This window comes from Carcharhinus amblyrhynchos, chromosome 16 (assembly GCF_965287045.1).
Source record: "Carcharhinus amblyrhynchos chromosome 16, sCarAmb.v2.hapA, whole genome shotgun sequence".
NCBI classification, from domain to species: Eukaryota; Metazoa; Chordata; class Chondrichthyes; order Carcharhiniformes; family Carcharhinidae; genus Carcharhinus; species Carcharhinus amblyrhynchos.
The window spans coordinates 35,949,971-35,977,162 of record NC_137339.1 but is presented as its reverse complement, the minus strand read 5'-3'; the positions used below and the strand labels follow the sequence as shown (position 1 = coordinate 35,977,162).

General features: G+C 45.3%; 1 protein-coding gene across 4 annotated transcripts in view; it reads left to right on the top strand.

Moving 5' to 3' along the window:
* The first annotated feature begins 4,516 nt into the window (after nucleotides 1-4,516).
* Nucleotides 4,517-27,192, top strand: part of ripor3 (RIPOR family member 3) — a 207,591-nt gene continuing 184,915 nt past the window's right edge. For 3 of the 4 annotated variants that reach the window (XM_080204443.1, XM_080204440.1, XM_080204439.1), the window contains exon 1: nucleotides 4,517-4,769. In XM_080204443.1, coding sequence (XP_080060569.1) covers nucleotides 4,730-4,769 — 40 coding nt within the window. In that variant the 5' untranslated portion in view covers nucleotides 4,517-4,729. The remainder of the gene's footprint in view (nucleotides 4,770-27,192) is intronic. The other variant, XM_080204442.1, reaches the window with a different exon arrangement.

Below are 27,192 nucleotides of genomic sequence, written 5' to 3'. Positions count from 1 at the left end.
GTTTGTTAGGTGTGTTCAGGACGGTTTCCTGACACAGCACGTGGATAAGCCTACGAGAGGAAAGGCTGTACTTGACCTGGTGCTGGCTAATGAACCAGGACAGATGACAGATCTCTCGTTGGGAGAGCATCTCGGGGATGGAGATCATAATTCTAAATCCTTCACGATAGCATTGGAAAGAGATAGGATCAGGCAGGCTAAGAAGGTGTTTGTCTGGAGTAAGGGGAAATATGATGACATCAGGCAGACAATTGGATGAGTAGACTAGAAGGAGGTGTTCTTGGGGAAAAGTACTGAAGGAAGGTGGAGGATTTTCAAGGAATGTTTGTCTGGAGTTCTGCACGACAATGTTCCAATGAGACAAGGAGGTTTTGGTAGGTCGCGGGAGCTGTGGTGCACGAAGGTTGTGGTGAACCTGGTCAGGAAGAAAAGAAAGCCGTATAAAAGGTTCAGAGAGCTAAGAGATGTTAAGGATCTAGAGGAGTATAAGGCTTGTAGAAAGGAGCTTAAAAAGGAAATTAGGAGAGCCAGAAGGGGACATGAGAAGGCCTTGGCGGGTAAAATTAAGGAGAATCCCAAGGCGTTCTACAAATATGTGAAGAGTAAAAGGATGAGAAAAGAAGGGATAGGACCTATAAAAGGTGAAGGGGGAAAAGTCTGTGTGGAACCGGAAGGAATGGCAGAGGTGCTTAATGAGTACTTTGCCTCGGTATTCACGGTGGAAAGTGATCTGGGAGGTTGTACTACAGGTTTGCGGCAGACTGAAAAGATTGAGTATGTGGATATTAAGAAAGGGGATGTGTTGGAACTTTTAAATTCTATCAAGATAGATAAGTCGCCGGGACCGGATGAGTTGGACCCCAGATTACTGTGGGAGGTGAGGGAAGTGATTGCAAACCCCTGGCGATGATGTTTGCATCGTCGATGGAGACGGGAGAGGTTCTGGAGGATTGGAGGATTACAGATGTGGTTCCTATTTTCAAGAAAGGGAACAGGGATAACCCGGGAAATAACCGACCGGTGAGTCTGACCTCAGTGGTTGGTAAGTTGATGGAGAGGATACTGAGGGACAAGATTTATGAGCATTTAGAGAAGTTTAGAATGATCAGGAATAGTCAGCACGGCTTTGTCAAGGGCAGGTCGTGCCTTACGAGCCTAGTTGAGTTCTTTGAAAATGTGACTAAACACATTGACGAAGGAAGAACGGTAGACGTGGTTTACATGGACTTCAGCAAGGCGTTTGATAAGGTCCCCCATGCAAGACTTCTTGAGAAGGTGAGAGGGCATGGGATCCAAGGGGCTTTGGCCTTGTGGATCCAGAACTGGCTTGCTTGCAGAAGGCAGAGAGTGGTTGTGGATGGGTCTTTCTCTGCATGGAAGTCGGTCACCAGTGGAGTGCCCCAGGGATCTGTTCTAGGACCCTTGCTGTTTGTCATTTTCATAAATGACCTGGATGAGGAAGTGGAGGGATGGGTTAGTGAATTCGCCGACAATACAAAGGTTGGTGGTGTTGTGGATAGTCTGGAGGGATGTCAGAAGTTGCAGCGTGACATAGATAGGATGCAAGACTGGGCGGAGAAGTGGCAGATGGACTTCAACGCAGATAAAGGTGTAGTGGTCCATTTTGGCAGGACCAACGGGATGCACGAGTACAATATCAAGGGTAGGAGTCTTAGCTGGGTTGAAGAGCAGAAGGATCTTGGGGTCAGGGTCCATAGGACTCTTAAATCGGCCTCACAGGTGGAGGATGTGGTCAAGAAGGCGTATGGTGTACTGGCCTTCATTAATCGAGGGATTGAGTTTAGGAGTCGGGAGGTAATGCCGCAACTTTATAGGACCCTTGTCAGACCCCACTTGGAGTACTATGCGCAGTCTGGTCGCCTCACTACAGGAAGGATGTGGAAGCTATTGAGAGGGTGCAGAGGAGATTTACAAGGATGTTGCCTGGATTGGGAGGCATGCCTTATGAAGATAGGTTGAGGGAGCTAGGTCTCTTCTCCCTGGAGAGACGAAGGTTGAAAGGCGACCTGATAGAGGTTTATAAAACGTTGAGACGAATAGATAGGGTGGATTCTTGGAGGCTATTTCCCAGGGCTGAAATGGTCGCTACGAGAGGACACAGGTTTAAGGTGCTGGGAAGCAAGTACAGAGGAGATGTTAGGGGAAAGTTTTTCACTCAGAGAGTGGTGAGTGAGTGGAATCGGCTGCCGTCGGTGGTGGAAGAGGCGAACTCGCTGGGGTCTTTTAAAAGACTTCTGGGTGAGTATATGGGATCTAATGGCATTGGAAGTTACAGATAGTTCTATGGCTTGGTAGGTATAGATGTGATCGGCGCAACATGTGGGCCGAAGGGCCTGTTTGTGCTGAGGTGTTCTATGTTCTATTAGGGAGTGTGAGGTATTGCCCTTTGTTCGCTTTCACACTGCTCAGAAACTTCCAGAAGCCAGGGTAGGTGGATGGAAGCATATGTAGGAGTGTGGGGATAGGGTGTGGGAGTACCTAAATGTTAGGTGTGAGTCTTAAGTGCTGAGGAGTGCTACTAGTGATTATGGGAGTGTGGTGCGTTGAACAATTTGAGAGGCTGGGATTGTGCTGGACAAGACATGTCATAAAGAAATGTAATCACTAACCTGAGATCTTTAGACCTCTTGTAGCCAAGCTGCCAGATCTTCCCAGACTCCAGGAGTTGGCTTTCAGGCCAGCTGCTCACACACACTTTTGAAGTTAGGCCTTGGAGATCTCCTGGCATCCTGTGGGCCATGACATCTCTCCTCAAGCTCACCTGCTCCACTGACACTTTCAGTTCGCATCCCTCACTTTGGATCCTCTGTCCTGATGTTCCGTTTGCACAAAATTCCATTGCAGCAATTGGTTTATGTAGCTTCCATTTAAGGGACAACTTCCCCGTTTGATGTCAAGCAAACAGTGTCGCTGGGGCCATGTGCTGTTTACTTTTGCTGATAATGTCAAGGAACCAAAACAGTATTAAATTAATACTACTATCATTTAGATGAAGTGAGTACATGAATTTTATATTTTCCTCATGTTGATCTGAAGAGGTGTGAACTGGCTGTGAATCCCTGTCTCTGCATCCAAATATTGAGGCAGATGAATTTTTAGCCTACCATTCTTATTCTTTTAAAGGTCTGACAGATGCTGTTCTTCTTTCCAATTTTTTGAAGTTATTTGCTGGAATCACTGACTGAGCTCAGGTGTTATCAGACCTCCACCTCACCTAGGATTGCCAATCCTCCAGACTTGGAGAAATTAAACATACATCTCCAGGTCAGTTTTGTAAGCAACCTAAGAAGAAAATCATCAGGGCATTATAAAAAAATTGCAGTGACAGTCTGTTATGCTTAGCCCTGATATTCCGTTCCATTGCAATCAATAGATTTAAATATCTGATGGTGTGCCTATCAGTTGACTGATCTGACAGCACCCATTTGCGCCACCACTGGGTTGAATTTCTAACCCTTTATACCTTATTTTCATTTTCTTTGAACAATTTAATTTATTAAAATATTGGAGATGGAAAAATATTGGTGAGTGAAGAATCATTCAATTAGGTAACAAAGAGTGTTCATTTTCCATTTGGTATGGGGAGTCGGTGGGCTGTAAGGATAGACAAATAATGGAGGTTTGGGGGGTGGAGTGGCTAGAGGCATGTGATGGATGAAGCCTCCAGGAAAATATCTAACCAGAGTCTACAATTCAAAGACCAAGTGGTTCTAGTTCATGTAAAATGATAAACAGTGAATGTTATCAGATTAAGCAACTGTGGTGGCAATTGCAGCCACAAAGCTAGATAACAATTGGAAGTGGTAATCTTGCTTTAACCCAAAGTCATAGATGACATTTATAATTATTGTTGTTTCAAATTAGCTCAACCTGGTTTGTTAGTTCAGTACATCAGCTAATGTCTTTACCCGGTGTTCCAGTAGGGGAGCTAGACATACATTTTAAAACAGCTAACCCTAATTTTAACTAGGATGAGAACTTGTTTGGAAAATATGTTGGGAGTAATTTTAGCAGCTGAGGCTCTGTAGCAGTGAGTATAGCAGTGGTATCATCGACACAACATTGTAGCCCCAATTTTCCAAAGCATGTTCACAACAACACTCTGCACTGGAAATAAAACCTCACACTGTTACTTACAATGTTCAACAGATATACTTCAAAGAATCATGTCTACAATACTGAACTCCAAGTATTGAATAGCTCCAGAACAAATCAGTAGGATATGCTTTTCCATATATGTATGCACTTCTGAAGTCTATAAAAGAGCAATGTTTGCAGTAATTATAATGATTTTCCTGAGCATCCCAGGTAAAAGAGTAAAAACATACACACCAGTTAAAAAGTAAAAACAGATGTTTGATTAATGGCATGCAGCTGATAGCATACTGGAAACATTATACAGACTCAGCATACTGTTAATTTAAGAAGTAGCTTAACAGATCCAGACTTAGCTCAACTGCACGGCAGGAAATCGGTGAAAAAATAGAGCTTATACTCCATCCTGTAAAGTAACAGAATGTTGAAACACCAGCAGAACAGAAAGTTTATGCGTGTTACCGACTTTATAATTGTTTCTTGGAATTTTCCTTCTTGATAACAAATTGCTGCTTACCACTCCTCAGATAATCTTCTATCAGCAGCATGCATATTGCTGTCTTACGTAGTTTTTGCAAACAGTGTGAAAAAACCATGGTGCATTAAGTCATATATGACCTCAGAAGCAATCAACTTCAGAACGTTATACAGAGGTAAGCAGAGCAATTTTTTAAAAGTGTGTCAAAAAATGTAACTAGCTTGTGTATGAGATCTGTAAATCATTTTTGTTTTTGGGACAGTTACTACACATTTCCTACACAGAAAATAATAATCTTTGTAAAAGAGGCTGGATTAATTGTGACATGTAAAACTTTCTCAGGATAGAATTTGCTACCAATGGTTGCTTCATCGTCTTGCACTCTTTATTCAACCCTTGAAATTAGCCTTCACAGTTTAGCTGCCATATTCTGTCCACAAAATGCTCCTGAAAACTTCAAATGCTTAATTTCTTTAACATGATGTGCTATGATGATTTGCAGTTCTTTCCAAGAGCCAACAGACACAATAGGTAAAATGGTCTTCTGCTCTAAGTTTCTAATATTCTAGGACTCTTTTCACTTGGTACTGTAAGATATTTGTGCCTTTCCCAAAATGAGTATGGACTTTTGTGATGCTGCTAACCTACACTACTCTTTTTACAGTACATTTGCAGCAAAACAGTTAATAATAATTTATGCAGTCACATGCACCACATATTTATTCCCTGTATTTAATCAGTAAAGGAGAAGCGTGCCATTTATATCACTGCTATCCAGTATCCTTCTGAAATAGGAGATTAATACCAGTTCATTAGTCACCAACATTGCTTACCTTGCTTTGAAATGTCAGCTTCTCTGCTACAGTGTGCATTCAATTTACTCAGCAAAACATCACATGACGTGATAATAAAACATACACTAACATTCACTACTAGATATGTGCAAATTTCTACTCTCTAATGTGTTTATTGTAGATTAAAGCAATCCCATGTTAAAATAAAAATTAGTAGAACTTTTTAAAAAAGCTTTTTGTTTTTAGAAGGCATTTTGGGCTAATGAAAGTAATTTGCCTCAGATATAACATGGGGCAAAATTTTATGACCTCATCATGCTTGTTTTGCACTGGGAAAATGTTGTAAAATCGGGTGCAATGTGACTAGCAGGAATTGCACCCATTTGCGCGCCCATTCCCATTTTACCACCAAAAAAAGTGATGCAATTGGGACAGGCAAAACGCCAATTTGCATTTTTTTGCATTCATCACAATACAATTAGCTAGCTTCACTCCCAATCGTCCCAGCTCACTTGCCTTAACGACTTCGTATACTGCAACTGATAAGGAAAATGCCTCCTGTATAAAAGTCAGTTTCAGGTGCTGGAGCAGTGAGAGTGAGCAAGGAGCTAAGTCTCTGCTTTCTGCTGCTCTGGGGAAAGGGGTGGGGGTTTGATTCATGGTGGCCATGTTGCATTTTGGATCGGGGGGCCTGCAAGCGTGTGGGAGGATGGGGGGACTGTTGTTGCAACCAATTGACCTTACTGTTCTTTTGGTTGCTGCTGAGGCTGAGGAGAAGGAGCAGGCAGATGAATTGCAGGCAGAGGAGGCCTAGGCCTTACCACTCACAGAAATAGAGGGAGATGGCTATTGGAGGGCAAGATGTGCTGCCATTTGCCCCAGGGTTTGGGGGGGGTGGTGGGGGGCAGGAGAATGAGGAAGCAGAGACTCTGACAGTTCTGCATGTAAGTGTCCTTTGAGCAACAGTCAGACATTGTGTGCCGCCAACGACCATGACTCCAAAAGGAGATACTATGGGGTGTCAGAGAGGGGTATTACCTTTGGTGGGGGAACATGTCGCATCCTTTCAGGGCTGTTTGTCCATCCTTTGTCCCTACCTGGCACTCAGCTCTCACCTGTGGCTCCCTGTAGCTGTTTGCATGCGACAGTGGCCACACCCCTGGCAACAGCCTCAACAAGCCAGCTAAACCAGGTGAGGGTAGCTGACGGGTCTCAACCCTCGGTGAGATAGGGAGATGTATATCCCAGCATGTGAAGACAGAGTCCGGCGGATTGAGCAGATGAGACCAATGGAAGGTCCAATGGTCAAGAAGGCGGTCTCTGCAAACATCGTGGAATGCGAAGAGCAGGACAAGACACAGAAAACGTCCTGTCATCCACTGCGCCTAGTCCCACCTCCAGCCGTCTTGACTCTTGACTTGCCACTGGATCTAGATGGGAATTGGAAAGAGAGAGTGAGGCTGATGCTGCGCAATTCTCCCTTACTTTAATCCAAATCAAGCGCTAGTTTCGACTCCATCATCATCATCATCAGTGTCTATTGAACCCTTGAAGTCCTGTGGCGATGGGCGAGCGATGAAGCAGCAGGTGTGGATACACTGGGAGCTGTAGTCACGGACCTGCACACAGGTGGCTCAGGTCTAATGGTTGTTTTCTGCTGACCGAAGCAGCAGTGGAACTCGGTGTCTACCTGGGCAACTGAGCAGTCCTCTTCAGGAACGCACTGCTCACCTCCGTAGAATGAGGAAGGGGCTAGAAAAGGTGCCCTAAACATTGCCTGCTTCACTACACCCTGGCCAGTTTACCGTGGCTGGCGGGGGTCCCATCTTGCGGTCGAACAAACAAAATAAAACACAAGGTGACACCGCTCACCCTTGGCGCTTGGAACGTGTGCACGCTTTTGGACAACTGTACAGCAGACAGGTCAGAGAGAAGAACAGCCTTAGTTGCCAGAGAGTTTACAAGGTACAACATTGACGTTGCAGCCCTGAGCGAAACTCATCTTGCCAACATGGGTCAGTTGACTGAAACTGGAGGTGGATACACTGTTTTCTGGAGCAGTCGTGACAGCAATGAGTGTCGTGATGCTGGAGTTGGGTTCACTGTCAGGAGTCACCTTGTTCAGAAACATGATAGTCTACCCAAGGGTGTGAACGACCAGCTTATGACATTACAGCTTCCGCTACAGAACAGAAGTCAAGCTGCCCTGATCAGCGCCTATGCCCCCACAATGAACAACCCGGACGAGTTAAAAGACAAGTTCTACAAAGAACTAGACGTCTTACCATTAGCGGTGAGCAGTACCAACAAGCTGAATAGGGTATGACGATAAGAATAGGGTATGACTCTGCAATCTGGCAGGGAGTCATTGGGAGGCATGGAGTGGGCAAGTGTAACAGTAACAGCCTACTCCTAATGAAGACCTGTGCGACACACGACATCCTCATCACCAACACAACCTTCCGTCTGCCTACCCGAAACAAGACCTCCTGGATGCTGTAAGCATTGGCACCTTATCGACTATGTCATTGTCAGGAGAAAAGACAGGCAGGATGTCAGAGTAACCAAGGCCATGTGTGGTGCTGACTGCTGGACAGCTCACAGGCTCATTGTCTCCAAAATGAGGCTCCGCATCAGACCCAAGAGGCGACCACAAGAAAGCAAGGTTATGAAAACAATCAATGCGGCCACGCTAAAGAACCCCAGCATAGCTTCAGCACTGGCTGAAGACTTAGAAATCAAGCTTACTGACCTACACCTCACAGGCAGCGCTGAGGACGACTGGGAAGGCTTCAGGGATGCTATCCATACATCTGCGCTGAAGATGCTCGGGCCCTCCACCCGCAAACAGCATGATTGGTTCAATGAGAATGATGAGATATAGGCTGTACTTGTTGAAAAACACCGTCTTCATCAGGCCTGTCAGAACGACCCATCTTCAGCTGCCAAGAAAAATGCTTTTACCAGTGCTCGCAGGACAGTCTAGAATAAACTACGTAAAATGCAGGATGCCTGGCTGAGCGCCAAGGCAGATGAAATACAGGGATATGCTGACAGAAATGACTTGAAACGGTTCTATGAAGCCCTTAACACTCTCTATGGACCTCAATCTCTCGGGAGTTCCCCCCTCCTGAGTACAAATGGTACAACCCTCATTACAGAGAAGGCTCAGGTCCTGCAGAGATAGGCTGAACACTTTGCAGCTGTCCTCAACCGACCGTCATCTATTAACGATGAGGCAATAGACAGGATTCCCCAGGTTGATAGCAACAGCTCCATGGATGACCCACCAGTAATGGCCGAAGTCACAAAAGCTGTCAGCCATCTATCCAGTGGCAAAGCCCCAGGGGCAGATGCCATATCCGCAGATATCTATATAGCTGCTGGTCCTGAACTTATCGAGAAGCTCACCGAGTTGTCCTTTTGGAAGCAAGGATCTATTCCTCAGGAACTTAAAGCTGCTTCCATTGTACACCTAAAAACATAAGAACATAAGAAATAGGAGCAGGAGTAGGCCATCTAGCCCCTCGAGCCTGCCCCGCCATTCGATAAGATCATGGCTGATCTTTCATGGCTCAGTTCCACATTGCCGCGCTCTCCTCATAACCCTTAATCCGCTTGCCTATCAAAAACCTATCAACCCGTGTCTTAATAATATTGAGTGAGGCAGCCTCCACCACTTCAACGGGCAGAGAATTCCAGAGATTCACCACCCTTTGAGTGAAGAAGTTCCTCCTCAACTCTGTTCTAAACTGCCCCCCCTTTATCCTGAGGCTGTGCCCTCTAGTCCTACTGTCGTTTCTGAGTGGGAAGAGTCTCTCCACCTCTATCCTATCCATCCCATTCAACATCTTATACGTCTCAATGAGATCTCCCCTCATTCTTCTAAACTCTAACGAGTACAAGCCTAGTTTATTCAGCCTCTCCTCATAGTTCAACCCCCTCAACTCTGGAATCAGCCTAGTAAACCTCCTCTGCACTCCCTCCAAGGCCAAAATATCCTTGCGTAAGTGCGGCGACCAAAACTGCGCACAGTACTCCAGCTGCAGCCTCACCAGTGCCCTATACAGCTGCAGCAAGACCTCCCTACTTTTATATTCAATCCCCCTCGCTATGAAGGCCAGCATCCCATTCGCCTTCCTGACCACCTGCTGCAGCTGCAGGCTGGGTTTTTGCGACTCATGCACAAGGACCCCGAGGTCCCTCTGCACCGTCGCCTGCTGCAGTTTTTCGCCGCGTAAGTAATAGTCCTTCCTACCATTGTTCCTACCAAAGTGGACAACCTCACATTTGCCAACATTAAATTCCATTTGCCAGTTCCTGGCCCATTCGCCCAGCCTATCTAGATCCTTCTGCAGACTCTCCAAACCCTCCGCACAATTTGCCGTTCCACCAATCTTGGTGTCATCAGCAAACTTCGACACCATACACTCGGTTCCCTCCTCCAGATCATCTATATAAATGGTAAATAGCTGAGGCCCCAGCACCGACCCCTGGGGCACTCCACTAGTCACCAACCGCCAATCCGAATAGCACCCATTGACCCCCACTCTCTGCCTCCTATTTGACAGCCAATCCTCTATCCACGTTAACACCCTACCCCCAACTCCATGCCCCCTTACCTTCTGTAATAACCTCTTGTGAGGCACCTTGTCAAACGCCTTCTGAAAATCAAGAAAGACCACATCCACCGGCTCTCCTCTATCCACCGCCCTCGACACATCCTCATAGAACTCCAATAAATTCGTCAGACACGACTTCCCCTTAACGAAACCGTGCTGCGTCTGCTCTACCAAACAATTCTCCTCAAGATGCCTCGCTATTTTCTCCTTGATCACAGATTCTAACATTTTTCCTACAACAGACGTTAAACTAACCAGCCTATAATTCCCCACCTTTTGCCTGCCACCCTTCTTAAACAACGGCGTAACATTAGCCGTTTTCCAATCTTCCGGCACTTCCCCGGAATCCAGCGATGTTTGGAAAATAATCACGAAGGCATCCACTATCACCTCCGCCATTTCTTTCAGAATCCTTGGATGCATTCCATCCTGTCCTGGGGACTTGTCCACAATCAGTCCCTCCAGTCTGTTGAGCACCGCCTCTCTAGTAACAATAATGTCATTCAGGCCCTCCAGTCCTACCACCTTTCCATTGCTAACACCCGGCAAATTATTCACGTCCTCCTCCGTGAAGACCGAAACAAAAAAGTTATTCTGCAAGAGGAAGGGCAATCGGCAAGTATGCAACAACCGCCGAGGAATCTCACTGCTCTCCATCTCAGGAAAAACCCTTGCAAGAGTCCTGCTAAATTGTCTGGTCACTCATCTAGAGCTGGGCCTGCTTCCAGAGTCACAGTGTGGCTTCTGCAAAGGTCATGGGACTACTGACATGATTTTTGCTGCGTGCCAACTTCAGGAGAAGTGTCAGGAGCAGAACTGCAAGCTCTACACGACCTTTGTTGACCTCGCAAAAGCCTTCAACACTGTAAGCCGACAAGGCCTGTGGAGAATCATGTCGAAGTTCGGCTGCCCCCCCCCCGCCCCAAATTCATTCAGGTGGTATGCCAGTTCTATGATGGCATGATGGCCAGAGCACTGGATGGCGGAGAATTCTCTGAGGCATTCCCAGTCACCAATGGTGTCAAACAGGGCTGTGTGCTTGCACCCACACTTTTCAGCATGTTAACTGCCATGCTGAATGATGCCTTCCAGGACAGTGTTGCTGGAATCAGCCTCAAGTACAGAGTGATTGGGAAGCTCTTCAACCTGAGGAGACTTCAAGCTATTACCAAAGTGAAAGAGACTGTTCTGAGAGATTTCCTCTTTGCTGTTGACTGCATCCTGTATGCTGGCTCAGAGCCAGAGATGCAAGTCAGTATGGATAAATTTTCCACGGCTTGTGACAACTTTGGACTCACCATCAACATTAAAAAGACCGAAGTCGTGCACCAGCCTGCTCCTCATGCACCGTACACAGAACCCATAATCTCAATCAAAGGGCAGAAACTACAGACAGTTGACCAGTTCACTTATCTTGGCAGCACCCTCTCCCAAGCAGTGACTATTGATACAAAAGTTAACTGCAGAATAGCAAAAGCAAATTCTGCTTTCAGCAGACTGCACTCCACTATATGGGAACGTCGAGGAATCAGCCCAGCAACAAACTGAAGGTCTGCAACGCCGCGGTACTCAATACCCTCCTGTATGCCTCTGAAGTGTGGACTGTGTATCAAAGGCATGCAAGACAGTCCAGTCATTTCCACATGACTTGTCTTAGCAGAATATTATGCATCCGATGGCAAGACGAAGTACCAGACACTGAAGTTCTCTCTAGAGCAAGCCTACCATCAGTCCAGACACTGCTGATGAGAGCGCAGGCCCACTGGGCAGGTCATGTCATCTGTATGTCAGATGAGCGCATACCCAAGCAGCTCCTTTTCGGGGAGCTCTCTGCTGGAAGCCGCTTGCATGGAGGGCAAAAGAAACATTTCAAAGACACACTCAAGGCCTCCCTGAAGTCGCTTGACACTGACACGACCACCTGGGAAACGCTGGCACAAAACCACCCTACCTGGTGCTGCCTCATCTACAAAGGCTATCAAGCTCTCGAAGCAAGGTCCATTGCTGAAGCACAACCTAAGTTTGAGCTGCGCAAGCCCAGAGCCACCAGCGCAACGACTACAGTGTCTACACACGTCTGTCCAATACGTGCCAGGACATTCCGTGCCTGAATTGGTCTGATCAGTCATCTTCAGACACACCGAAAGCAGCCTCAAAATGATTGATGGTGTTGAGGTCCTTTTCAATGACGATGGACGAACAACAACAGTATTACACTTGTGCCACTTGTTGCAAGACCTGGCACCTCGGGACATGGCGGGAGCACCCACTCCTGGTGTCTGTGACAGTGACAGCCACCTTAAACTTTTAATCCAGCGGGTTCTTCCAGCCTGCCAGTGGAGACCTTTGTGTAATTTCTCACTCTGTCCACAAGTGTGTGAAGAAGGTCACAGATGCCCTGAATGTCCTGACTAGCCAGTATATAAAATTTGTCTGGAACAGGCCCAGCAGGAAGCCCGGGCTTCAGAATCCACAGCCATCGCAAGGATGCCAAATGTGCAGGGGGTTACAGACTGAACCCATGTTGCCCTCAAGGCCCCAGTCAAAAATTCAGGAAGATTCATGAATAGAAAGGGCTTTCATTCAATAAATGTGCAATTGGTGTGTGACCATCAGCTAAACATCTTGCACGTTTTACATTGAGGAGCTCAGAGTGCAGGGATGGCTCGTAGGGGACATGGAATACCCGCTTTGGACTTAGCTGATGACACCTGTGCAGAGGCCTGAGACTGAGATGGAGACCCGATACAATGAGTCCCACATTGTCACCTGTTCAACAGTGGACAAATACATAAGCCTGCTCCAAATGCAGTTCAGGAACCTGACCACTCTGGCAGGGCCCTCCAATATAGCACCCTGATATTGTCCCGCCTTGTAGTGGTGTGCTGTGCCCTACACAACCCGACACAGTAGTGAGGAGACCTTTTGAAGGAGGAGGACGTGGAAGCTGACCAGCCAGGCATTGCTGAGGAGCAGGCTGCCCAGCAGGAGGAAGAGGAGGAGGACAGCGACAATGATGAGCAACACCACCCATGCGCTGAAGGACTGGCGGTAATAAGGATCAGGGAGGCGAGGGAGGTCCTGATCACCATTTGCTTTGGTCACTTGGGGCTCTTATTGCCATACATGGATTCCATCCTCCCTCCCTGTGCAGTCCCACAATCTCATGCAACAGTGTAACACCAGAGTGGTGGGTTGTGTTAGTGAGTTTCTGTGGCAGGCAGGTGGGTGATGGTGACTCGCTATGAGCCATTGTGATGTCCTAGTGCAAACTAGTCACTGCCTGAGCTCTGCATGCATGCTGGCACCTGGTCCCACATCTGGGTGGTGGGTAAAGGAGCATTAAACACCAATGCAAGGCCCCGGGCGGGTGAAGTGGTAAGGAGGGAATTTCTTTTGGGTTCTGGGGATGCAATGGCAAATGTAAGTCACTGCCAATGCATGCCACCCATTATAGCCAGTGAATTACTTCAGCACCTTGATTTTCACAGTACCCGTGCATTGAGGGGCTTTCCCCACTGACACCAATGTGCAGGGTCCCTCTGGTGACCATTGGGGTAAGTACATTCCTGTTCGAGGCTAAGCAGGGACAAATAAGTCACAGGTCTGCCAATAAACGTGCCTTCAAAATAAATGATAATATAAAAACATTGAAAGAGTGACTTAAAGTGCCTAAATATTCTATTTAATTAGTGTTGTCCTTCACCCATGCAATCGTAGTGCCTCTACAACTTCTTAACTTTACATGGCTTTCCATTACGTCTCGGTGTCTCCAGGATGTACGTCGGAGGTGGAGGTGGTCAGCTGCCCATGGCACCCCATGGTCTGTGATACCTTTTGCAAGTGTCCTCTGGAGGACCTGGACCTTGAGGGCCCTGGCTGGTTTCCAGGTGCTAGGGATGTATTCATGACACTCTCTTCATCCCACTGCCTCTAAGATACCCCAGTGTCAGGAAGGGGGAAAGTTAAAAGGTGTACCCATAGTCGCAGTCTCCTGGGAGGAAAGCCCCAGCATGGGCTCAAGCCCTTCCTCTTCCCTCAGGGTTCCTGTGGGCTCCTGGATCACTCCATGGGATGATGGTGCTTCTGCAGTGAACTCCAAAAGCTCTGGTGTCACTTGACCTGCCAGTCCTGGAGGGCCTCTGCAATGGCCCTCTGAGTCAGGGGCTGCCTGTCAATGGCAGCAGCAGTTGCTCTCTGAGACTGGGCCATGCTCTGTAGCCCCTCAGCCATGTCCCTCTGTGAGTGGGCCACGTTCTCAAAGGATGCTGCCATAACTGCTGTGTCTCGACGCTGTCCCACTGTGTCTCTTGCAAGGTCATGGCTGTGACCCTCTGTGAGTGGAGCCCATTCTCAAGGGCTGCAGCCATAGCCCACTGTATCTCAGCACTGCCCCACTGGGTGTCCTGCAATGCCGCGGGCCTCTCATCCATGGGCCACAGAATCTCAATAAGTCTGTTGAGGTCGTCTGGATCTCCACCGTGATCTGCCATGACTTGGCCATCTTTTGGACTTTACAACTCATGCTGAGGATTTCCTGCCTCAGGCTTTCCACCGTGCTCGTCACCTTGCAGTGTTGGTCTGGGGTCCACACAAGACAGGTAATGGCTGAAAGTTTTGGGACTCCTTCCAACAACCTAGCAGTTGGTCCAGTCTTGTTGTTAGCTTCTCCTGCATTCCCTGGCTCTGTTCCATCTCAAATAGTTGAGGGAGAAGTGATTGCAGGGGGCCAGCTGAGTCCTTGCCTCCGGCAGGCTCCTGCATGTCAGAAGCCTTGGATGTTCGCTCCTCCACCTGATGTACGTCAGCAGATGTGCCGTGTGTGGTTGAGAGTGAACCAGATGTCTCCCTTGCAATGTGAGAGTCTCTGGGATGGTGAACTGTGAAGTGGAAGCTAATGCAAAACTGGTGCCAGCCTCAGAAGTCCCTTCATTGACTTCCCTCCAAGAAGTCTTCTGAGCTTTCAGGGTAAGATGAATGGGAGCAGCAGTGGGGGTTGTGATGCCAGATGACCCTGGCTTGATGGGGTCCATTCCTGTGACACAGGGCATGAAGTTAAGTGCAAGATGCGGGGGGAGGGGTGTGAATCTGGGCTGTGTGCAACTTACTTCAGATACCTCCGATGAGTGGAGAACTGGTAGGCGCTCACTTCTATGCTGCAGCCTGACCGTGCTGTCACTAATGGTCCAGATCCCCCCCTCTCCCGCAAATCCCAGTGCCTGTCCTCAAAGGGGGTGAGGACCCAATCTCAGGCACACCACTCCCTGTCTTTGCCCTCTCCTGGTGTTAATGAACATTTTTCTCCTATGGGCACAGAAGGAGCCATGTAAAATCTGATGGCATGAGTTTGAGGGTATCAAGGGGTGGCCCTCCGAGGACAAGGGTTGTGATACCCTGGGGGGGAGGTGGGATGTGCTTGGGAGTCAAGAGCTGGGAGCATGCCGGGTGCTGGGAATGGGGGGATTTGGGGGTCACTTATGGGAAAGATGCTAGATGAGGTTAAACACTCGCAAGGCTGCGTCGATGGGCAGCAGGTCAGTCTCACGGGGGCCGGCCCCGGGGACGTCGCCCGCACCGACGCTGGCGCCTCCCAGGTAGGTGGGTGGTCTCATTCCAATACTTTAGCCGAAAGCGAAGACCGGACAAGGTCACCCACGTATGCCATAGCAAGTGCCCTGGTACTAACGCATGCTGCCACCACCTCCCAGGCTGCATATCCCTTCTCCTTGGGCAGTGTCCTGCTGGGGGTAAGAGGCTGTCGCACCCTTCCTCCACTGCCTCTAGCAACCTGGCCAGATCTGCATCTGAAAATTGGAGCGATGTCTTCCTGGAGGCCATTTATTCCTGCACTGCCTGCCTCTCTGTCCATCCTTGAGATTTTTATGGACCATTCCCTTGTTAGAGCGGATCAGCTGCAGGCAATCTGGGTAAGTCATGCACCCATTAGAGCATTCCAATGGGTTTGAATGGGAAACAAAGTCAGCACTTGGAAGTGTGCTGATGGAATCGGGGGTTGGAATATGGATTTTTGCCTCTCTGATGATTGGAGGCGGGGCGAGAGAGGGTCTTGTCACTCAGCAGTTGGGGCCAGGGGGATGATGAGGGAGCCATGTGCAATGGAGGTCATGGAACTTGGGGTGGGCAAAGGGGTCAGTAACATTAGGGCCTGGTGGGAGGCTTCCTTGATGTCTATGGGGGGGAGAGATAGGCTGTATCTGCCCGGGGGGTGGAGGGTGGCATGTTGGGGAGGGGATTCTGTCAGGAGAACTGCTTTTTTTGCACGTGTGCAGATTGTGGCCCTGATCTGCGCTGCAAGCTGTCTGTCAAATTAAGCCTGCCCACTGCCTCTAGTGGCTACAAATGGTCCAGTCCATATTTTCAATGACTGAGTGCATAAGATTGGGTGTGAAAACTCACTCAAAAGCACTGATCACGAACTCTCCTGTTTTCACACTAGGTAGACTCAGAAAAAGTCTCGTCAAATTCTGCCCATGGTCTCAATGTATTGATGCTAGAACTTTGATCAATTCAAAGAGTTTTTGTGTTTAGTTCATGTTGCACTATGCATTGGAGAATTTATGATGGCTTGTAGGGAGAATGCTTCAGAGAATGTCATCATCATGCAAAGTTCTGTTCCTATAGCTCTGTTTATATAGTCCTGTTTATATAGTCTTCAGAGTAATGTGATGCTGCACTTGCATCATGTCCTGAGGGCATGAAAAGCATTATATCAATGCAAGTACTTTAGTTTCTTCCATGGTGCTCAATCTTAATTTTTGCAAAAGTGAAAGGATTTGACACAGGAAAATAATTTAATAATTAGAAAGGCAAAAACCACAAACCATTATAAATTCTCTAATACGTAGTTGCTTTGGGCATGCTTTATTGGCTTGGAATTGAACTCACAACACTCTGTGTTTCTGGCACTTAGTTGCCTCCATTTGATTTGCTTAAATGTATAATAGGAGGTTTACCTCGATGAGGAGTTATAGAATCATAGAGGTTTACAGCATGGAAACAAGCCCTTCGGCCCAACATGTTCATGCCGCCCTTATTTTTTTAAACCCCTAAACCAATCCCAATTGCCCATATTTGGCCCATATCCCTCTATACCTATCATACCCGTGTAACTATCTAAATGCTTTTTAAAAGATAAAATTGTACCCTCCTCTACTATTACCTCTGGCAGCTTGTTCCAGATACTCACCACCCTCTGTGTGAAAAAACAAGAGGACCCTCATCTTGTTTCAGCATAGCCTTTCTATTGTGCACCTCTGCTGGACATTGCAGTTTTGTGATCATGGCGTTCCTAGGTTGTGTGATAGCAAGTGTTGGAGCTTGACTAAGGGGCTCACTTTTCTGTTGCTGATCATTCTCATTTCTGTATTTTGCACAAACTGTAGTGGTGTTTATATGAAGATTTGGCCAACCATTGAGAGGTTTCTGCCACCTACAAGAGAGTTGGACAAACTAACTCTGCAAAAAGTGAAGACAGTTCAGAGTTGGAGTCCCAGTCGAGCATCTCTTCACCATGGACCTCTCAGGAACAAGGGTTGTTTTGATGTCTTCTGCCATTTTGAGGAGGTTAAGGGCAACACAACAATCCCTGCCCAAGAGAGAAAGGAATTGGTTTTGGATAACATACAAAATTTTGAAAAATTGCTTGTGGCCATGGCAGACTGGTTCTAGGTTCATGGCTATGACCAGAAGTCAAATTTCTCCAAGGCTGTAGAGTGATTTGTCTGCTGTTTGTAGTGAGAAGTCTTTCATTCAGATATGTTATCTGAGAGGACCTTAACATGCTCTGGTGTTTAATTTTAGATAGGTGATGTGACCATTTACAGAGATGTCAGCATTTCAAAAGGAGAATCTGGGATCTCACCCAAGGAGAACAGTTGGAATACTTCCTCATGTGCTATTTTAGGATCCTCCACACATCTTGCACAGCTTTCCAAAGTACCCAGTAGTTGCAGTTGAAACGCTGTACAGAATTGCTCTCGCCTATGAGTCTTTTTGGCTCCACAGTGCTGACGTGGTCTTCCACCATCTTGAAGGCTGTTAGGGTATGGTCTTCCTCGGTCTCAAGCCTCCCTGTTCTATTGTTGCTTTACGAGCTGGACTGTTGGGCTTGCTCTGCGCCATGGCCTAACCTCGTAAAGTGGATCAGTGTTGTTTATGAATTTCAGACTGCCTAACTATTTAGATTGCCTTTTTTTGAGTCTGATCTTCTCTTGCTTGCAGTTATGTCTCAAAGGGCATCGTCAGCACTTGGACTGTTATTTGGTTTTGTTTGAACTCTGGCTTAAGGTCACTGTAATCACAGCCTTCAGCCAATGTGTATAATTTATTTTCAGGCTACTGGACTTGCTTGTTGAATTTTGCTTGTTCTAAAATTTTATTACTTCTTAAATTAAAGTAGATTTTGAAGGATTTCAGAACATTTTCAAACTTAACTGAAGGTTAATTTATTTCTTGCCTCATAATGATACAATTGGCTATAAGACCTACAGAATAAAGTAGTGTAATTCACTTGTTCAGCCTCTGCCTTGTGTAATCTTGAAGCTATCATGTATCGTCAAAATCTTTATCACCAACATCCCTAATTCTGCACTGGGTCTGGCCCTTGTATCAGTCCAATTGAACTGGTAGGGTTTTTTTATTATCCATAATTGCTTTTCAGCTCAAGGAAGTACAGCCTTTAAATGTCTTTTCACTTTTGAAGAAGGTGCTGCAATAACATTTTGTTCAGTGCTTCTTCCTGTGTTTGTTGGGTTTGGGTGCCATTCACAGACCTGACCTCAAAGGCATCCATTTCTTGCATTGAATTTTTTAATCAAAGATTTGGACCTTTTCAGAGGCTTTTTTAGGGTGATTTAAAGGCTTTGGCAGAGTTTTTAAAACATTTTTTTCAATGTAACTCGGTCTCCATGTGACTGAGCCTGGGCTGGCTGTGGTGATTACTGAAATTGACTTCTCTGACTTATAAATAGCTAAAAGACTTTTAAGGATTAGTTAGTCTTAGAACTGAATTTTTGCTCACCTTTGTAGGTCTTTTGACTCTGCAATCAATGAGATTCACAATGGACATCGTTGTGCTCCATTGGAGTCATTTAACTGAATAATGCCTCAATATGAAGATGCTGTCTCTTTTTTTTCTGTAGCATTAGCAGTGGTCACCTCAATTGGTTGCCCTGCCAAGCTGCTGGCCCTCTAACTGGCCTGGCTTTCTGAGAGGTGAGTTACCCTCTTTAATTGGCTGTCACCGGTACATCCCCCACCACCTCCCCATTCACACAACCTGCCTGGAGGACTTTCAGAAAAATCTAATTCTCTACATTGATGGCTCTGAATATGTCCCTCCCATAGATGCTTGATTTATTTTTGTTGTAAGTGGGGAGAATACAACTTTACATTGGAACATTGCTACACTTCAAAAGTACTTGTTTGGTATTGATGTTCTTTGAAAAATCCTGAGTTAGCGTAAGTACTATATAAATGCATGTCTTTCTTTGTTAGTGGATATATCTTTCTGCTACTAGCATCGAGAGTTGTGCAAATCTGTTGATCTCTATTGGCTCTCACACTTTTGTAGGCAACAAAGATGGGAATAGATCTGACAGGAATGCAATACTGGTCATGGCATCTATGATATTCTGGTTAGGATTACAGGAAATAGTTCTGTTGCACCAGTCTAGTTACAACTTGCCCTGCATTTCTCTGATACTGAGGAATGGAATCTGTGAATTTTACGCGAGAGATAGTGGCCGTGATTCTAAGGAATAAAAACGAAGTGTTGCTGCCAGCTGGAAAAATAATTTCCCAATGGCATTGGCAGCACTTGCCAGATGGGATTCAACCACCTTTTGTTGTGGGAAAAAACCCCCAATGGGAATACAGCAGCCAGGTTTCACAGGATCAGGGCATCATCTTTAAAGGATGCCCGACCTCAGAGCTCATTGCCAGGCCCACACACGGTGGAAATGGCAATCTCCCCTCCCCAGCAAACCAAAGGAGCACTTCCAAACCTTCACCACAGAAGGGCAGCCCCCCAACCTCCCCAGTCATCATTAAATATATGTGTCATCCCCTCCTCTTTCATACCATGCAGGCATGAGGGTGAACTGACACGACCCCTCCCTTGGCACTGCCACCCTGCACCTCTTTCAAACATTCCCTCAGCTTTCTCTAAGGAGAACACAGTGGCTAGCACTGCTGCCTCACACCACCAGGGACCCAGATGCCATGCCCAGTATTACATTCCTGTCAGATCTATTCCAATCTCTGTTGGCCTATGCCTTCAAAAGTGTGAGAGCCAACAGAGATCAACAGATTTGCATAACTCTCACTGTTAGTAGCAGAAAGATATGTCCACTAGTAAAGAAAGACATCCATTTATATGGTACTTACATTAACTCAGGATGTTTCAAAGAACATCAAAATGCGGTCCCTTGCCATACTGGCACTGACACCCTGGCAGTGACATTGTCACAGTGATACCCTGGCAGCGTAGTCACTTTTAAAAGCCATGAGTGGAACTGCCTCCACTGCATTCACAGGCGCTGCCTTCCAGATCCTGACTATGTACTTAAAAAGGGTTTTCCTCATGTTGTCCTCTTTTGGCAATCACCTTAAATCATTGTCATCTCATGCTCCACACTTCCCCAATGGGATTGGTTTCTCCCTATCTACTCTATCCAGACTCTATGAGCATCCCCCGGACACGCGTCCTTTGTTTGAACAGAGGGGAGTACGGTAGGATGAGAGAAGAATTGGCGAATGTGGACTGGGGGAGCGTGTTGGAAGGTAGGTCTGCTGAGGAGCAGTGGAGGATCTTTAAGGAGATCTTTCTTGGTGCTCAGCAGAAATTTATTCCGATGGCTAAAAAGGACCGTAGGAGGAGAGGTAATAAGCCGTGGATAACGAAGGAGGTGAAGGAAAGTGTTAAATTAAAAGCGGAGGCGTTTAGAGTAGCTAAGAGTAGTGGGCGAGAAGAGGATTGGGAGAGGTTTAAATGTCAACAAAGATTGACAAAGAAGCTGATAAAGAAGGGTAGGAGAAACTATGAAGCTGGGCTAGCGCTTAATATAAAAAAGGATAGCAAGAGTTTTTATAAATATATAAAAAGGAAGAGGCTGGCTAGGGTGAACGTTGGACCCTTAGAGGATGAGAGGGGGGACTTAGTTGTAGGGGATGGGGAAATGGCTGAGGTCTTGAATAACTTTTTTGTTTCGGTCTTCACGGAGGAGGCCGTGAATAATTTGCCGGGTGGTAGCGATAGAAAGGTGGTAGAACTGGAAGGCCTGAATGACATTATTGTTACTAGAGAGGCGGTGCTCAACAGACTGGAGGGACTGATTGTGGACAAGTCCCCAGGACCGGATGGAATGCACCCAAGGGTTCTGAAAGAAATGGCGGAGGTGATAGTGGATGCCTTGGTGGTTATTTTCCAGACGTCGCTGGATTCCGGGGAAGTGCCGGAAGATTGGAAAACGGCTAATGTTACGCCGTTGTTTAAGAAGGGTGCCAGGCAAAAGGCGGGGAATTATAGGCCGGTTAGTTTAATGTCTGTTGTAGGTAAAATGTTAGAATCCGTCATCAAGGAGGAAATAGCGAGGCATCTTGAGGGGAATTGCTTGATAGAGCAGACGCAGCACGGTTTCGTTAAGGGGAAATCATGTCTGATGAATTTATTGGAGTTCTATGAGGATGTGTTTAGAGCGGTGGATAGAGGAGAGCCGGTGGATGCGGTCTTTCTTGATTTTCAGAAGGCGTTTGACAAGGTACCTCACAAGAGGTTATTGCAGAAGGTAAGGGGGCATGGAGTTGGGGGTAGGGTGTTAGCGTGGATAGGGGATTGGTTGTCAAATAGGAGACAGAGAGTGGGGGTTAATGGGTGCTATTCAGATTGGCGGTTGGTGACTAGTGGAGTGCCCCAGGGGTCAGTGCTGGGGCCTCAGCTATTTACCATTTATATAGATGATCTGGAGGAGGGAACCAAGTGTATGGTGTCGAAATTTGCTGATGACACCAAGATTGGTGGAATGGCAAATTGTGCGGAGGGTGTGGAGAGTCTGCAGAAGGATCTAGATAGGCTGGGCGAATGGGCCAGGAACTGGCAAATGGAATTCAATGTTGGCAAGTGCGAGGTGGTCCACTTTGGTAGGAATAATGGTAGGTGTGGCGAAAAACTGCAGCATGCGACGGTGCAGAGGGACCTCGGGGTCCTTGTGCATGAGTCGCAAAAACCCAGCCTGCAGGTGCAGCAGGTGGTCAGGAAGGCGAATGGGATGCTGGCCTTCATAGCGAGGGGGATTGAATATAAAAGTAGGGAGGTCTTGCTGCAGCTGTATAGGGCATTGGTGAGGCTGCAGCTGGAGTACTGTGTGCAGTTTTGGTCGCCGCACTTACGCAAGGATATTTTGGCCTTGGAGGGAGTGCAGAGGAGGTTTACTAGGCTGATACCAGAGTTGAGGGGGTTGAGCTATGAGGAGAGGCTGAATAAACTAGGCTTGTACTCGTTAGAGTTTAGAAGAATGAGGGGAGATCTCATTGAGACGTATAAGATGATGAATGGGATGGATAGGATAGAGGTGGAGAGACTCTTCCCGCTCAGAAAGGACAGTAGGACTAGGGGGCACAGCCTCAAGATAAAGGGGGGGGGGGCGGTTTAGAACGGAGTTGAGGAGGAACTTCACTCAAAGGGTGGTGAATCTCTGGAATTCTCTGCCCGTTGAGGTGGTGGAGGCTGCCTCGCTAAATATTTTTAAGACGCGGGTTGATGGGTTTTTGATAAGCGAGGGGATTAAGCGTTATGGGGAGAGGGCGGGAAAGTGGAACTGAGCCACGACAGATCAGCCATGATCTTATTGAATGGCGGGGCAGGCTCAAAGGGCTAGATGGCCTACTCCTGCTCCTATTTCTTATGTTCTTATGTTCTTATCTCTTTCAAACATTACCTCAGCTTCTCTTCTCTAAGGAGAACACAGTGGCTGGCACTGCTGCCTCACACTGCCAGAGACTCAGGTTTAATTCCAGCATTGGGTCCCCATGTCTGCATAGGTTTCCTCCAGATGAGTCACAGAATCCCTGCAGTGCAGAAGGAGGCCATTCAGCCCATTGATTCTGCACTGAACACAATCCTGTCCAGGCCCTATTCCCATAACCCCACATACTTACCCTGTTAATCCCCTGATGCTAGGGTCAATTTAGTATGGCCGATCACCCTAACCCGCACATCTTTGGACTGTGGGAGTACTTGGCGGAAAGCCACGCAGACATGGCGAGAATGTGAAAATTTTACAGAAACAGTAACCCAAGGCCAGAATTGAACCTTTGAGACAGCAGTGTTAACCACTGTGCCATCATGTTCCGGTTTCTTCCCACAGTCAAAGATATGTTAAGTGGATTAACCATTAGTGTCCCAACTTAGATAGATTCGTGGGGTGAATGGTGTGGGGGGGGTGGGCCTGGGTGAGATGCTCTGTTGGCGTGTCAGTGCAGACTTGATAGGCTGAATGGCTTCCTTCTGCAATGTAGGGATTCTGTGATTCTAAACAGCACAATAAGAAATCTCACAACACTAGGTTAAAGTCCAAAGGTTTATTTGGTAGCACAAGCTACCTTTAACCTGCGCTTAACCCTCTCTCCACTCACATTGTCGGTACCTTTAAGACCTGATTACCTGTAAAGACTTGCATTCCAACAATTATTTTGTAAATTGAGTTTGTATCTTTACATGCCCTGTTTGTGAACATAACTTCCACTCACCTGATGAAGGGGCAGCGCTCCTAAAGTTTGTAGCTTGTGCTACCAAAAAACCTGTTGGACTTTAACCTGGTGTTGTGAGATTTCTTTCTGCGCTTACCCCAGTCCAATGCCAGCATCTCCACATCATTCTAAACAGCACCAGTTTCACCAATCTATTCATATAACCAAAGTCTCTCATCACTGGAACCATTCTCATAAATCTTTACTGAACCCTTTAAAATGCCTTCACATTCTTCCTAAAATGTGGTACCCAGAATTAGACGCAGTTTTCACCTTTAGCATTATCGGGGTCATCTTCCAAGTTGCAGGCAGAAGTTCACTTCTGGCAGGAAAGATTTTGAACTTTATAGGAAGATTTCAATCTGGTGTCCATGAAAAAAATTCTACCAGTGAAGGATTAAGTTTTATGAGAAGAATTCAACTTAAGTTAACAGCAATCCCATAAATCACTTTAATAGTCCAGCCGTATCACTTCTACTTTGGTGTACACTGCCTAATGCCTCCATCTGTCTACCTATCTTTAAATCATTCTCAAAACTCATCTATCCAACAAACCTCTACTTTACCTGCTCAACTTTTGAACTGTATCTTGGCCACAATTTATTTCTTCCTTTGACTTAGTTTTACTTCTGATTTTAAATGAATCTGAATCCATCAAGTAAAATGAAAGGCAGACTCAGTCCTCTTGTTTTGCTTTTATTTTAATGCTACTACAATTACATCTTTTAGCAAGATGAAGATATTCAAATAGTACTATTGCTGTAATAAAATGATGTCTTCCTATGCATTCAAATTTCCTGCTTATTGTAACTGCTTGATTGATTATGAATTAGTGTGTTAACATGTGTGGTGCATCACTCTCTTTGCTATTTGTGCTACCTTCAGCAGTCTCAGCAGCTTCCAATTTTGGCCTGTGGTAAACGAGCTTTCAAGCTGCTACTGTAGTCAGTTTCTGGGGTGATCAGTGCCTTTATCTTCTGCTAATTAAATCACATGTACAATATCACTCCTTTATACTTATTTTCAATGTCACTCCATGATACACCATAACCCCTTTGAGCATTTTTAACATTAATTATTCTATATAAGGCAAATTGTTGTCACTTATCAGAAGCAGGCCTCTTATCCAGTGCAACTTCTATCCTCTCACCGCCTACCTTCACAGGCAGTAAACAGACAAAATGGCAACAATTATGACATATGAATTCTTCTCATCAATCTTACTCAAGTGAATATTCAAAACTTTGCAAATGTACTCCAAGTAACAAAATGAAAAATAACCACCAATAAGGATTACTGATGTACTTTGATTATTTTCATAAAATTCAGTAACATTTCTAAAGTAGTATTTACTTTTGAGGGTATGCCAATGACTTAATACTCTAAATCCACTCCTTCAGTTTATGTCACTCAATCACTCAAGCTGAAAATTACTCCAATTGTTATTTATTCAGTATCAGCAAGCTGTTGTCACTAATAAAATTTGAGAGGTAATGTAAATTGGAAATAGTTTCTTCTTTCCACCAGTATTTGCGATGTACATTGAGATCTAAGATTATTAAACACAAATTTGAATGTAACCAGAATACACTGCAACTATCAGCTTTTCCTTTCCAAAATATGGAGCATCTGGTTTCCAGGTATCTCTTCATCTTCTGGTCGGAATGAGAACTGACAAAACCTAATCTTGTTGACGTTGTTGTCTTTGGGTAATTGGTAGCCTTTGAACTTCAACCGAAAGTTTGATCAAAAGACATTTATAAACTAACTGGAAACAGATAAGTTGCCTCTGCCAGTAAATTGATATAATACTGTGCATTTCTTATCTTCTGTATCTCTAGGTCAATGAATACTTCAGACAAGTTGCCAAGTAAATCCCATTCCTAAAATGGATTGATTTGGATTAATCCTCTTTTTTTTACAAAAGGCTTTGACCTGCAGTGCAGGTACAGCGCTTGGGCTGACCTGTCCCGAGAAAAATGGAAAAATGCATGTCATAATTTTGTTTATTCCACCTGTGCTGTGACTACAGTTACAATGACCATCAAATATCAGCATTTGTTTTCTTAGTCAAGATTAGCTCTAAATTACCAAAATATATACAAAAAAAAGAAGAAAATTACATAAAAATAACTCAAGCACTTTGTGTTCACTCATTGTCTTGTTTTTCTTCATTACTCTTTCCTGTATTGCTGTTTACATTTTTAGTATTCTTTTCCAGGAATTACACTTCATGCAGACTTATTCCTGCTTTCTCAAACTTTAAAATTTCCATTTATCTTTTCTCTTCAGGAGTAACTTCAAAAAGTCTTTGTTTTAATAAATACCAACTGCAAAACTGTCCTTTTAGCTAACCAAATGGTTAAGTTAAAATGGCAAAGACCAAAAAATTGACTTGCTCCAGTATCAACTTTTGAAACATTTTTCCCATATCAAAAGAAAGTGGCTGACAGTGAGAAATAATGTCATTGATGCTTTAGGAGAAAATAAAATATGGGAACAAAATCTCATCTGCAATATGTTAAGTGTCAAAGGCGTATAATGGAGACAAGATGAGTTAACAGAAATGAGTGATATAGAAATGGTATAGTGTATCAAGGTATAGTAGATTTCAAGGAATTGTGGGACTCATGTTCTGTACTTCACTCCACTAATTCCCTGATCTCAGATTAGGGCTCATTAACACACTACCCAGTTTCCCCTTTGAAGAAGTGCATAGGCTAGGCAGGCCACAGCAAGAGAACAAACAGATGCGGTATATGTCAGAATATAATAAATGGATAGAAAAGAGATCTAACCCACTTGTTTAAAATACATGATAGTACAGTTTCATTATATTCCCACATTTTAATGTATGCAAAACCTAAAAATTAAGGCAAGTTCATTCTCTAAAAAGTATTCATTGTATGGTATGACTTCTTCAATTTATGTATGACATAATGAATTGTTTAATCAAAGGAAGTATTTCACTGTGAACTTTTGTTCAGTAACCAATAATTTTACAATATCAGTACTTGTTGTACCTGTGACCTTTAACAGCTGTGAGACACAGATGTTTTCTTAATAGTCCATCTATAGCCTGGGGTTGGCTATAAATTCTTAATCCATTTATTCAATTTAAAGATTCCAGGAACAAAGATGTACATCTAAATCTGTAACAGTTATTGCCTGAAGCAATTAAATCTCAGTCCCAAAATTACAAAAAATTTATAAATTGAATTTACAAAACTCTTATACTTTCAGCAATCTTAAAACTAATATTGAATACTTTGATGTTTAAAGAATCAAATCTCACTTTTTTCACACATGCATTTTAAAATTGTAAAATAGTAAAACCCCCTGAGATTCCATTCTCCAACTTTTTTTTCTTTACTGGCCTAATTAATTTTAATGAATATGATTTTCAGGTGTAAAT